This window comes from Teleopsis dalmanni, chromosome 2 (genome assembly GCF_002237135.1).
Source record: "Teleopsis dalmanni isolate 2A chromosome 2, ASM223713v2, whole genome shotgun sequence".
Taxonomy (NCBI): Eukaryota; Metazoa; Arthropoda; class Insecta; order Diptera; family Diopsidae; genus Teleopsis; species Teleopsis dalmanni.
Window position 1 is genome coordinate 58,871,948 of NC_051847.1, and position 14,547 is coordinate 58,886,494.

Here is a 14,547-nt window from a genome sequence, read left to right on the forward strand (position 1 = left end):
TTTTTTTTTTATCATCATCATTTTATCATTTTATATTAATAACACATTTTGAAAGTTAAGATTTTAATTTATAATATTTGCTTAAATTTAATATTTATTATAATAAAAATATGATATAATAAAAACATATACTCCACTTGACGTTTTTGACATTAGTAATTTCTCATTTTTTTTTTACATGTTTTCATTGAATCACTTTTATTTAAAGCCGAATAATAATAACTAATAACAATAAGCTACAAATTACTTTATATATACATACGTACATACAACAATATATTATAAAATGATTTATAAATTATTTTAAGGAGCCTCTAAATAAGTAGCCAGGACTTGTTTCCCATTAGCTATATATTAATTTGATTATTAATAATTTCTGTAATATTACTATATATATTTATTTATATTTAACAAATTTATTTATTTATTTATTACCTATATTTAACAAATTTTTAATAATTTTAATTGGACTCTCATGTAAAATAATGAATAATATTATTGCAGTTTAAAATTGAATTATATTTCCTAATTACTTATTAGTAAAATTTCGTTATATTATAAAATAAATAATTACACAACATATTGTAATTTATGCATAAAGTACATATCTACGTATTTTTTCTAATCTAATTACGTCAAAATTCAGTAGTGCCATTGTTAAGTATTTCGATAAATTATCAATTCTCATGCATGGAATACGGATATGCGTTGCCAATATTACTTCCAATGGCACCATATGCAACAAACGAGCTATAGAGCGGCCGAAGCAAACTATTCTCGTTCACTTTGTTAAGGTCTGTTGCCGGATAAGCAAGCCTCTGTGATTTCTCGTTTCGATTTATTTGTAAAGTAAGTTTTTTTTTATTCTTTGTTGGAGATAAAGTGAAGTGAATACAATTTTAAATTAGAAAAAAATGTGCATAGGAAATTTGAGTGCATTATTCTTATCAGTAAATAAATAAACTCTTCATTTATTGTGTATTTAAAATAATTATGTGATTTCAATTTTTCTGGAATTAAATGCTGCTGCTGTGTGCACCATTTTAATTAAACGTGTCTTGTGAAAATATACACGTGGCTTAAATATAAATAGCTTATATTTCTTTAAATACAGAAATCGTTATATTTTTCCCCCATATTCTTTTCAATATTAATTAAAGTAAAGCTGATTGAATTTTTTTAAAGAATATGCTCGCAAGCTGTTGTACAATTTGTTAATTAACTAAGCATATGTGGGCGGCCACGCCCATATTAGAAACTTAGTGTTTTCTAATTGTGTTACTAAATATTAAAGAATTAAGTAAATTCGATTTATTTATTCCATAAAGTTCTTATAAGAACAAATATTAAAAAAGCCGCACAACGTGGTTTGCACTAAAATGTGTATTCGTGCTCTTAAGTTTCAAAATGGCGGCCAGCAGTGCGGCGATTTCATACATAATTATTAACATGAAATAAGTTAAAAAAAAAAAAAGCGATTGCTTTTGTTTCTTATAGCAGATAAAAGAAAATATGTGCTAAATGTATTTTATTTCACGCTATAATTTCCTTGACCTTTTATACGGTCACAAAAATTTCTAAGTTGAAATATTTTAAAATGGCCGAATTTAATCGTGAAAATGTATTTGCTGACGCTGTCATCGTCCCGTATCGTCACATTTTCTATCTTCTTTTACACCACCTTTCTCTTTTTTCGTTTTTTTTTTTTGGAATGGTGCTGCTGACTTGTATTTTTTTCTTTTACTTTTTTGCGATTTGCTAAATTTGCGAAATAGCAACAATGTATAGAGGAAGTGGGCACAATGAAGATAATGCATGAAAAGAATATGTGAGAAGTACATTCTGGAATTTTCTATGCACATTTTTTTTTTATAAAGATTAATTAACGGCATTTGCATTGGCATTACTACAAATTATATTTGATACTATTTCGATTTAAATGATGATTATTTAACCAGTTCTGCTACTGAATTAAATTGACGACAACCAAATACCAAACCACTGAGTAAATCGAATAAAGTCAATGTTAAATGCAAAGCCATTTTAGGTTTAATATTGATACAATTTGCAAAAACTAAATAAGAAAGAATTAATTTTTATTTTCTTTGCATGTCTTTTTTTTTAATCCACATACAAAGATTACCTTTAGTTTCCATTGTTCAGAGTTAATTGCGGTGTGACTAACCTCAAAGTGTAAAGAATGTGCATACACACACATACAAAAACACGTTTTCCACCTTTGAGGTTAGGACACATAGTTGAAACACCTTAGTAGGCAATTCGAAAGTTTGAAGAAAACTGCAAAATGTTGAGATTGTAGTCTGTCTGCATTAATGGTTTAATTATCATTTTATTTTTTTATAATTTGATTGTTTGCAAATTGTTCACTAATATAACCTACCTTATTAAGCTTAAATTATGTTTACCTTGCTCTAATATAACTTATCCACCTGTAAGTTGCTAACAATATTTGTTTTTTTTCCTCCCTTTTTTCTTTACCTCTCCTTTCATGTACACACCACCACCAACACACATTACATAAATGCAGCTCAACACTTCGTCATGGGCAAGGAAAAGGTTCATATTAATATTGTCGTCATTGGACACGTCGATTCTGGCAAGTCCACCACCACTGGTCATTTGATCTACAAATGCGGTGGTATTGACAAACGTACCATTGAAAAATTCGAGAAGGAAGCCCAAGAAATGGGTAAAGGTTCTTTCAAATATGCCTGGGTTTTGGATAAATTGAAGGCCGAACGTGAGCGTGGTATCACCATTGATATCGCCTTGTGGAAATTCGAAACATCGAAATACTATGTCACCATTATTGACGCCCCTGGCCATAGAGATTTCATCAAGAACATGATCACTGGCACATCTCAGGCCGATTGCGCTGTATTGATTGTTGCTGCTGGTACCGGTGAATTCGAAGCTGGTATCTCAAAGAACGGTCAAACTCGTGAACACGCTTTGCTTGCTTTCACTTTGGGTGTAAAACAATTGATTGTTGGTGTCAACAAAATGGATTCATCTGAACCACCATACAGTGAGAATCGTTTTGAAGAAATCAAGAAGGAAGTATCCTCTTACATTAAGAAGATTGGTTACAATCCAGCTGCTGTTGCTTTCGTACCCATCTCTGGTTGGCACGGTGACAACATGTTGGAACCATCCACCAAAATGCCATGGTTCAAGGGATGGAAGGTTGAACGTAAAGAAGGTAATGCTGAAGGCAAAACCCTCATCGATGCTTTGGATGCCATCTTACCACCAAGCCGTCCAACTGAAAAACCCCTCCGCCTCCCACTTCAAGATGTTTACAAAATTGGCGGTATTGGTACAGTACCAGTCGGTCGTGTTGAAACTGGTGTTTTGAAACCAGGTTGCGTTGTTGTCTTTGCTCCAGCTAATATCACCACTGAAGTTAAATCCGTTGAAATGCATCACGAAGCTCTTACCGAAGCCGTTCCCGGTGATAACGTTGGTTTCAACGTAAAGAACGTATCCGTTAAGGAATTGCGTCGTGGTTATGTTGCTGGTGATTCCAAGAACAACCCACCCAAAGGTGCTGCTGATTTCACCGCTCAAGTTATTGTATTGAACCATCCCGGTCAAATTGCTAACGGTTATACTCCAGTTTTGGATTGTCACACCGCTCACATTGCTTGTAAATTCGCTGAAATCAAGGAGAAAGTTGATCGTCGTTCTGGTAAGACCACCGAAGAAAATCCAAAATCAATCAAATCCGGTGATGCCGCTATTGTCAACTTGGTACCATCCAAACCATTGTGCGTTGAATCTTTCCAAGAATTCCCTCCATTGGGTCGTTTCGCTGTACGTGACATGAGACAAACTGTTGCTGTCGGTGTCATCAAGAGTGTCAACTTCAAGGATGCCTCCGGTGGTAAGGTTACCAAAGCCGCTGAAAAGGCCACTAAGGGCAAAAAGTAGCTGATTTCCTATAATCAACTTTTAAATCAAATACAAAATATAAAAGAACAGTACATCAATTCCAATCAACAACAACAACAAGAACAACAACAGCAGTTTAAACAACAAGAGCACAATATAAGTAGCAGCAGCAGTAAAAGTAAGATGTTCCAACAAAAATTAATATTAATGATTAAAGAAAAATTTAATTGCTTTCACCGGAAAGAGTTTCGAAGGAAACGAATGTAATTCTCATTAGCTGTCTGAAGAAAAGCCAAAAGCCGATTGTTTAAATTCCTATCTATAGTCGTGATGCTAAGGCATGTCTGCGACTTCCATTGGCCAATATGAGAAACGAAGACAGAAACGGATCATCTTTTATATGTAATAAGCACAAAAGAGCATTTTATATTTTTTACTTTAAATTTAATTATAATTTTGTTGGAATTCATTCCATCATATTAATAACTGTAGCGTTACTTTTATATTAATTATGCAAATACTACATAAAACAATATATAAAGAAAAACAACTATTTAAAATAAATTATTTTTTTTATTCATTTTGTAAAAAATAAATTGGATTTGTTGCTTCTCAATTTAAAGATATTTTGTTTATGCTTAGGTTTAATTTAATTAAATTTTAAATTTGATTGTTATTACTTCAGTTTTTTGTCCAACACACGCTTGTGTTTTGCTAGTTTATGGTTTCTTCCTGGGTTGAGTTCAGTTTTTTTTTTGTCTTGGTAAAGTTTTAATTTTTTTCCTTGTTTTTTATTATTTATTTGTTTTTGTGATTATTTTGTGTTTGTGCCACTCTACACTAATCACCACCAACCATCGAATTATTAAACAGTAACTAAAAGTACAAAAGTTCTTTTTAACACAAAAGACGAATACGACGACACACGCACACGTACAAAAGCTTTTGTGCGATTTGAATTTTGTTTACAACAACAAGAATACCGTAACAAATATTCCTCCGCTAACGAACACAGCCAAATTTGCATTTGTAACCAAAAGAAGAAAAAAATAAATACCTAAAATCGATAATTAAATAAAGATCCGATTGGGAAAAATGATAACATTGTCGTTTATATACATATATTTTTTTTTGTTTTTACAATTGTTTTAATTTCCGCTGTAGCAGCAGGAGGGGGGTTCGATGTCCGCTGTTTGTTGCTAAGCGCTTAATATTCTGTGTTTGTTCAGGTTATTTATAGCAGCAGACATGGATTTGAGATTTGAGACGGTGAGAAAAACTTGTTGAATGCACTCAAACGTGTTATCATCTGTCTTTTTTTGTGGTTTTCTTTTATACCAAATTTTGCAGGGTTTTATTGCATTTTTCTTTGTCTTTTCCATGCATGTGAGATTTCATTTGTTGTTGGCATTTCACACGTGAGTATTTTTTTACGTGGAAACAATGGACGCAACTACGAAGTGTTAAAGTGGAAATGAATTAATATTCAGTAAAATTATTTATTTAGTTTTCATTAATTAGCAATAATTAGTAAAAGATTTTTAGTAACAAATGATTATAAGTAAATGATTATAGTAACTATCAAAATAAGAAGTGGGGAACATTGATTGGTCTGTCTTGGCGTTAATGAAGAATCACTTGGATATGTGAAGTCAATGGGGAAATAATGGAGAAATAAAAACCTTATAAAATTTATATTAATTAAAAAATTTATGTTAAATAAAATCAGAAGAAAATTAGTTTATTTTATAATAAAAAGTCGCTGTTTATTCTTATTTTCAAGATAAAAATTGAGCGATGAATAATTTTTGTTGATTGTTGGTAATCTCCAAGGGTGAGTATGGTATGTCATGTGTGACAATGTCAAAAAAATTAGTTTTTACAAATTTATAAACAATTAGATATGTTTATCAAAATAATTTCCTAAGTATCTGTAGAATTATTTCAGTCGATTTAATTAGTATTATTTAATTAATATAAAGTTAGTATCAAGAACGTACTAATACTAAATTCAGTAGCGGCGCTAGGCGTCGGCGACTACCGGCGGTCTCGCAAAAACTTACAAACTAACGATTCAATTATTATTATTGAAAAGAAGGCATTGTGTGCGACATAAAAGATGTATTGGTCCCTTTAGCCGGATTAGATTGTTCCTCCAAGTCCGATTTCTTTAATGAAAGACAGTATAGAGCCTATCGTTCCTAGTCTTGGATCCTTATGAAACATAAAACACACTCCTAGGTGTTTCTTCCGCTTGTGCATCAGTGCCGGGCACTCCCCAAGCACATGGTATGTAGTTTTTCTCTCTTTTCTTCAGTATCTGCAGTCATGGGTTTGATTGAATTCCTAATTTCGATAGGTGGTTATTTAATCTACAGTGACCGGTAAATAATCTCGCAATAATTTTTATCAATTCAAAGCACTTAATAAATAATATTTTGAACAATTTGTTTGTATATACGACAATCATATGAAAAATATACCAAACGAAGATCTTCTGAAGCTTTGTAATGGTTTAGGTATAATTCGGTCTATTAAACTATATGAGGAATTGCTGTTTTTAAAATCGAACTCACTAGACTTAATAAACAATATAGAACAACTAGTCCGGTATATTAGATAAAACAATTTAAAGGAAGTATATCCTTTAATGTTTATATAGTAATCAGAATCGTGTTCACAGTTCCAGTCAGTATAGCTTCTACTGAAAGAAGCTTCTCAAAGTTAAAATTGATTAAGACCTAATTGAGAAGTATGATGAGTCAAGAGATACTATTTCAATTGGCAATTCTATCAATTAGCGAAAATGGCAACTAGTACAAATCATGATACAATTTTAAAAAAATTTTGTGAGACTGAGTAGTAAAATTCAATTATTTTAAATTGTGTTTATTTTAATTTGATTAGCAATAAAACTTTCATATATTCTTCGTTATATTAGTGAATGTAAATTATTTACTTTTATAACTCGCTAATAAAAGGAGCCTCGTAATTCTGAAGTCGCCCACTTTCAGAGTTGCTTTAACTCCGCCACTGACTAAATTAGATACATTGTTGTAAACTGTTTTAAGGGTTATTATAATTAATTTGTTAAACAAATTAAATTTGTTGTTATTTATTTTGTTTTGGGATTAGAGAATCTTTTGATTGTTTTTGTATACTTCGCTTTAGCCCAGCTGCACATTTCCGATAAAAAACCTCGGATCGCTAAGGTTTTATTCTAGAAATAAAATTTTAAAATAATTATACAATTTACAGAACTTACAAATTATTATGCAAATTATAGAATAATCAAATTATTATACAAATTGTAGAATTTGCAAACTATTATGTCTTATCGTGTTTGCAATTGTCGTCTATTTTCTAATCCCATCAGGCGGTCTTAATAATAGATTTGAAATTACTATGCTCTATATACATATGTATATCATATTACAACAGACCTTTATTTATGTTGAAGTGGGTGAACAATTTCGCTTCGCCTTTGATACGTTCTCATTCATTTTTAAACTAAATACACTTATTTTTTAATATGATTTGGCATTCTTATTGTCTTTGGTCTCATTCGTATGCAATACCTTAATAACCACGTGTATAAAAAGTTTATAAGCATTAATGACTGCTACAAATAGCGATATGTATAAAATAGAATATAAAATGTACGGCGTACAACCTCTTAGTGGTGCAAGCATTTCGACCATAGCTGGTTTTTTGTACTTTCGAAGCAGGAGATATTACGCAATTTGAATAAAGTCAGAATTTCAGATGTTGAGGACATACTAACATCAGTTGATGATAGGATCATCTGACTTAATAATGTTTTACCAATCCAGATCAAAGTTGAAGAGTCACAGAGAATGTGACTAGAGAGACCTGATCAGTTTTTAATAGTATTTTCGATTGGTTAACTTGGATTCAATCTAGATTTACATTTGATCTGCCAAATTATGTTGTTTAATTAAAGATTTTTACAGTAATCTAACATTACATAAATACATACATACATATATCGAATGAAATCAGATTTTATTTGTCAAGTCATTAAAACAGCTGTTAATTTCAAGGTAATCATGCTACTCTAGAGTGTTATTAATTAATATCGAGTGTTATAAATTTGTTAAGATGATAATGCAGGTTATGGAGACCTCTCAGATAACTTACCAACAAGATTAGTTCTGCTCAGCTGAGAGACGCGGCAGTAGCGACCTTGTCGTTTGTAAGCCCTGTCCACCACATTGCCATTAATTCTAGTATTCTATTGATGGCAATTTTTTGTGTGGTAATAATTTTTAATCATAGGAATAATAATAAGAGACACGGTAGTAGCGACCTTGTCGTTGGTAACCCTTGTCTACCTTATTGCCATTTCTTCTAATATTCTATTGATGGCAATTTTTTGTGTGGTAATAATTTTTAATTATAGGAATAATTATTTAGATAGCTACTATTCTTGGGTTTATTCTGATAATGAGACAGTAATAATAATAATCTAATAATAAATAAATGATATTAATCCAAGCAAATCTTTTATATGTGGATAACATTGCGTAGAATTAAAATGACAGTAATATTGGAAAATAAACCAATTTTTTTTGGAACCAGGTGTTTGCCACTGTGTACTTCAGACGTTAGCCATTTGCATATACTATGTTATATAGTATATTTAATATAAACATATATATTTAATATATACTACATTGTAATCAGGTGTTTTGCCCGTGTTAACTGTACTCGTTAACCTTATTATTATATCTATTATATTATATGATATAACCCATTGACAAAAAGCATTCAGATCGATGTTAAGCCAGTAGAATGTATTTTGTTTGCTTAGGGATATATTTGCGTTCTGTTTATGTCGCAGTTCTTCGTTTTGTAAGTGAATCTCTGACCCTATTTTAATATTGTACTATGGTTATACCATATAATCAAAGGTAAGGAAATGTGGAGAGGAAGGACTAAATATCATCATATCTGACATTTGCTCACCTAAATTTAACTTCTACCAAAAGTTCGGTCAAAAACCAGAGCTAGGGAACTACTAATGCTGAATCTGACTTGTCACAGGGTTTATCACTAGACATCGCGGAGTCAAAAAAATATCTATCGAAACTAGGTATTACAAGGAACAATAGCTACAGAGTTTGTTACGAAGAAGAGAAAACGGCAGAACACATTCTATGTCACTGTGATCGACTGTGAGGTTTTGATACTTATTAACTGCCCATCGACTTATAGCGGAATTAGGCAATGGGTGTGTCACAATAATTCTCAAAGCATGCAGTGACGTGGTGACATGGTTTCCAACCCTTTCATGTACCATGGTTTACAATAATTCATTCAAAAATAATTACCGGGAGAGGGGAAAATTTTTACTTTTAATAATAATATACATATATTATTGTCCCTTTAAATATTGTTTCTTTATTTATTTGCACTTATCCTAATATATTTATTTCTTAATTTAAAAACATTCATTATATAATATAAACATTCAACGATTTACCAAAATTAATTAGCAACAAATGGTTAGTTTCTGTTTCACAAGAAACTGAAATGCATATGACTCACAATAATAATATTAAAATTGATTACAAATATACGTAGCATGACATAATTCGAAAAAAGTTGAATGAAAATAGGTCTTCCGTGCAATATTTGAAATGAAATGATAAAAATATACAATTCTTCGGATAAAATCGTTAAACAATATATTTTTGCACATGGAAATTCTTAAGAACAATTTTAATACAATTTATATTAAACATTCCTTGGATTGATATTGGGGTTATAGTGAACGCTTTTACTATCATCATATGATTTTGGCATTTCTTGAGGGGCTACTAATTCCAGTTCACAACCCTTCGGTGAATAGGGGTGTATTCTACGTAATTCCATTTGAGTCAAACTGTCCAACACCCAAAAATATGTCACGTGAATTTTATTTTCTTTGTTGCTCTTCTTGTCGCATACAATGTATTTTGCTTGCTTTCGATGTTGGACGACTCTGCCGCCGCCTAACTCAATTAACTCTTCCAAATCATCTTTAGATATATTATGACATTCCGATGACACAAAAAATGGTTCCAGTTCTGAAAATAGTTCGCTTCTATACTTTTTACCAAATGCTTGTCGTTCTGCACGACAGATCTGAAAATATATAATATACACTCGTTTAAATAAGTTATATATGTGTAAGTCATATAATACATATGTCTAAATATGCCTATATTTTAGGTAGTACTAAATTGGCTGTATACAAGTACGTACTCATGCCAATTAAATACAGTTCTCCTTTCGGATTAGTAAAATTAGGATCAATTTAAAAAAAGAAATAGTAAAATAAAAATAATAGTCAGACCTTTTTCACAGATCTTTTTCTAAGTGATAATTGCTCATATGTATGTAGGTACGACACAAATTAAATATGAAATTGGCGAAATATAAAAAAATAGAATTCTCCGGTTCATATAGACTCGTGGAGATCCATTTGACAGATGACATAAAAGGAATCACAACTACTAATAAGTATTAATAAATACTAATATATGGATAATACATATCTAACGTTGTATCTATCTGTTCCTATCAGCCTCACATCTGATACATTCGCCATCGAGAAACAACAAATGTTAAACTAATTTTAGGAATTAGGCGGAGTGTTTAGTAGTTTGCTCTGCCGCGGGTCGGCCCGATATTGCAGTACTGTCGGGATTTTGGCCCATCTGACACACAACAAATATGTTATTGTTAATTTTGATTTTAAATAAAATTCTATAATTTTTTGCAAATATTGTAAGAATTTCTTTGAGTCAACAACAAATAATAATAATGATATATGAATTTGCATATGGTCGGGTGAAGGAAGTGTGAAAGTGGAGGGGATTGTTTGAGAATAAGGGTGATTTATGGATGGGTGGGATTTTTATGGAAGTTCATTTTAGTCAATCTAAGTTAATGATTGTTTGAAAATAAAGGTGATTTATGGTTGGGTGGAATTTTTACGGAACTTCATTTTGGTCCATCCAAGTTAATGATTTTCTTTAACGAATGATAACATATAGAAAAATATGTATTACAAAGACAATTATTTGCGTTAACACTTTGCCGAAGCTTTAATACCCTTAAGTTTAGGTTTAAAAGTCGTATATCTATGTAAACACCAATACATACACTTGGAAACGATTATTGCCCTTTACTACCCTTAACACAGTTGTATTATAAATCAACCAATGGCGAATCTGCTGGGTAATATTTAACTACGGGATCTTTAAAATCTTGTTTGGAAATATTGTTAAAACCGATAAGAATGCTAAGAAATGCTTAGCATTCGTCCCGTTAGTCGAATGCTAAGAAGGCAAAAGCAGTCTTTATCATCAAGAAAAGAAATCAAACATTTCAAAAACACTAATTGCCAATGACAAGTCTATGGAATGGGAAGATAAAGTAAATTATCTAGGTCTAACGTTAAACAAAAACCATATAAGTGAAAAGTATATATTATACAACGTAACGTAACCTTCGCGTAAGTTTTCTTACATAGTAAACTGAACACTAAATATAAAGTACTGATCTATGTATATGTTCGCGTTTGAAAATTCATTACACACAACATTAATTACTTTTAGACGTATCAATATCAGGTGTATGATGTCAGAAATAATGACATTCACAGAGAATAGAACACATGCAATAATATATATAGAATAAAGGTATGAAACTACATATTTACTGAAATAAACTTCTTAGGAAAGAAGATATCTTTTGCCCACTTATAAAATCTTATTATATAAACCTAAAAACAACAATAGTACAAAATAATACTACTAGAGATATTTTAACGACCCCAGGTACTTCACCAGAAATCTGGCAAAAACGGAATAAAAGTGCTGTTTGGCACTATATCCGCATAGGCACGCTGGGAGTGTTTGGACTAGGAGTCTTTTCACTATTGTATTTTATAATAGGTTACAAGTTTTATAATGTGTCGGTATTGTACAATCTACTGAAGTTAGAAGTATTTACATTAAGACTGAAAAGTTTTCGGAAATTCTCATTTAAAATTCGCGCGCTGTATATTTTTCGATATTTTAAGTTTATGTAGTTTGGCAGCACTGTCCTTAATTACTATGCCAAAAATGAGCTCGATCTGTCAGACAGTTCGTTTACGGCAGCTGTTGAAACCAGTTCACCTCAGTAGTGCGTTGCGAAATGTCTTCGACGGTCGTACGACCGTCCTGGAAGGCTTTGTACCACTCATAAACTTGAGTTTTCGATAAAACTGATTCCCCATAAGCCTTTTGTAGCATTCGCAACGATTCTGCACACGAAATTTCGTTCGAAACACAAAATTTGATGCAAACTCTTTGTTCAATATTTTTTTCCATTGTTTTTTTCGCAACGCCCTACTGAGGTGAACTGGTTTCAACAGCTGCCGTAAACGAACTGTCTGACAGATCGCGCTCATTTTTGGCATAGTAATTAAGGACAGTGCTGCCAAACTACATAAACTTAAAATATCGAAAAATATACAGCGCGCGAATTTTAAATGAGAATTTCCGAAAACTTTTCGGTCACAATGTAGTTAAAAAAGTACCTTAATAGCTCTTGAAAATTCGTGTATTTCAAATGGTTCCTCGTACAGCCATTTACCAGCATTTAATGATTCATTTATCCAATCATATTTCAGTATCCAAAGGCCACGCACCAATCCACGCAACAGATTCAATGTACGTTTCGGGTCTGTCGTTATAATGTGTGTAGTCTCATTTGTAACTCGCTTCTCCAATTGAAAGCATCCAAGTTTCTTGATAGCCTAAAAATTAAAGTAATTATATATAATATAATATGTGTATATTATGTGTATATTTACAAATATGTTTAAGAAGATTTTTATTGTGGTTTAGTGTAATAAAACTTCAACTGTTACTGTTTGGTGCCAGTAACCGAAAATTATTCAAATTTAATCGAAGTTTGGCAGTGAGTTTTTTTTTGTGTTCTTGTTTTTGGAAAAAGTTTTATGGAACATGCAAATTGTCTATGAATCATAAAAAACATGCAAATCACATTTATGTGAATTAATTACTTTAAAGATATTTAATAGACATTAATGTGATATATAGATTTATTGTATGGAGGAGTAGAGCGAACTCTGTGTGGATGGCATGCGATGTAGGTGTACTTTTATTGGAATGGTATAAAAATTGTATTTATGGTATTTAAATCATATATTAATGTGGACGTGGTAATTAAATATTAATATTTAATTTCAGAGGTTTGTTGTTTTTATTAGAACCTCACAACTTCTTTAATATCATAATTAATTACTTAATTAATTACTACTTTAATAAATAAAATTCTTAGTACTGTTGCATCAAATCTTTTATATATATGTATATTATTTATAATTTTAAATAATTAAATTTGGAATTTGTTTCTCGACCTTGTTTTTTTAATAATGTTTTATTTATATAATTTATAACCGGTTACAGGTCCTCTTTTTTAAATGAAATCTTTTTTTTAATATATTCTATATTTGGACTCTTTGAGAGTCAACATCAGGATAAGAATTAATTAATAAACATTAATTAATATCAATAAAATCTATATTTATTCATGTATTTGGTACCGTTGTAAATATTGCAGTGCAATATGTCTCATTATCATAGGTCTAACATTAAAAATATTTTTTGGATTTCTTTCCAAACCCATTCTTACAATATGAGCGCCCCATTGAAGTCCTTCTGCTTTCATGAAGCTTACTATATATTTTAATTTTATTATAAGTTGTTAATGTCGTTATTTGTTCTTGATCTGAAAGTTAGCTCCTATTCTGGCAGATTAATAGTTTAGATGAAAATTTTTCTTTTGAATATTTAAGAAGACTTTTTTATTAACTTTTATAGCTCTTATGTTAAAATATAAATTAAATATATTTTTTGTTATCATTAAAATTAATTTTATTCACATTTTAAAGTAACAATAAAATTTATGATTCCACGAGGTAGGATATATGCTCTTTCAAATACTATAATAGTATATTAGTACTATATAGTAATATATAAAATACTATTATTCTAATCCTAATATATAATTATCTTAAAAACTAAAGGTTATATCATTGTAATATCATTAAAATTTACTATTTCACAGAGGTAAAAATATTTGTTCTATTAAACCATATTTCATTATAATTAATAATAACCAAAAGATAACACATATTTATTAACTAATCGAATCGAATTATAACAAAAAAAAAAAAGAAGATTCCACTATATAAGGCTGTATTTAAGACTAATATTATTTATCAAGTACCTTTATGTACTATATGAGGCAATTACTTTTGGGTATGGTCTTAATTTGATCTTATTTTTAACGATTTTATTAACCCCCAAGAAAGAGTAATGATTAAAAGGATTGATCACAATATTGATTAGTAGAAAAAATATATATTAACTATATCAACGAAAAATAAGTCATTGTTTTCAAGAACGACGATGTCTACGTTCCGGAATTAATCGTCTGTATAGATGACAAATCACCGTTCACTTTCCAATGTAAACAAAAAGCACAGGATCTGAATGGCTACTAAAATGTTATACAAACGATAATATTATAACAATATTTTAATTT

General features: G+C 30.5%; 2 protein-coding genes and 2 non-coding genes across 4 annotated transcripts in view; 3 read left to right on the plus strand and 1 right to left on the minus strand.

Annotated features, from left to right (window-relative positions):
* The first annotated feature begins 742 nt into the window (after positions 1 to 742).
* Positions 743 to 4,479, plus strand: LOC119679491 (elongation factor 1-alpha 1). The gene is made up of 2 exons (XM_038091874.1): positions 743 to 849; positions 2,549 to 4,479. Exon 2 carries the CDS (start codon positions 2,563 to 2,565, stop codon positions 3,952 to 3,954), a length of 1,392 nt encoding a protein of 463 aa, XP_037947802.1. The 5' UTR covers positions 743 to 849; positions 2,549 to 2,562; the 3' UTR covers positions 3,955 to 4,479.
* LOC119686624 lies at positions 1,935 to 2,008 on the plus strand. The gene has a single exon (XR_005253023.1). It is a non-coding gene; the product is annotated as a small nucleolar RNA snR61/Z1/Z11 (small nucleolar RNA).
* Positions 4,480 to 9,396: 4,917 nt separating the features above from the next.
* The window catches only part of LOC119685575, a gene marked incomplete at its 3' end in the record, with an annotated part of 25,801 nt that continues 20,650 nt past the window's right edge, over positions 9,397 to 14,547 (minus strand). Inside the window, 2 exon segments of the mRNA XM_038099896.1 lie at positions 9,397 to 10,065; positions 12,512 to 12,730. Coding sequence (XP_037955824.1) covers positions 9,676 to 10,065; positions 12,512 to 12,730 — 609 coding nt within the window.
* On the plus strand, positions 10,454 to 10,645 carry LOC119686560. The gene has a single exon (XR_005252975.1). It is a non-coding gene; the product is annotated as a U2 spliceosomal RNA (small nuclear RNA).

Coding starts and splice junctions, on each gene's coding strand:
- LOC119679491 (XM_038091874.1), top strand. CDS start 2,563: ATGGGCAAGGAAAAGGTTCATATTAATATTGTCGTCATTGGACACGTC.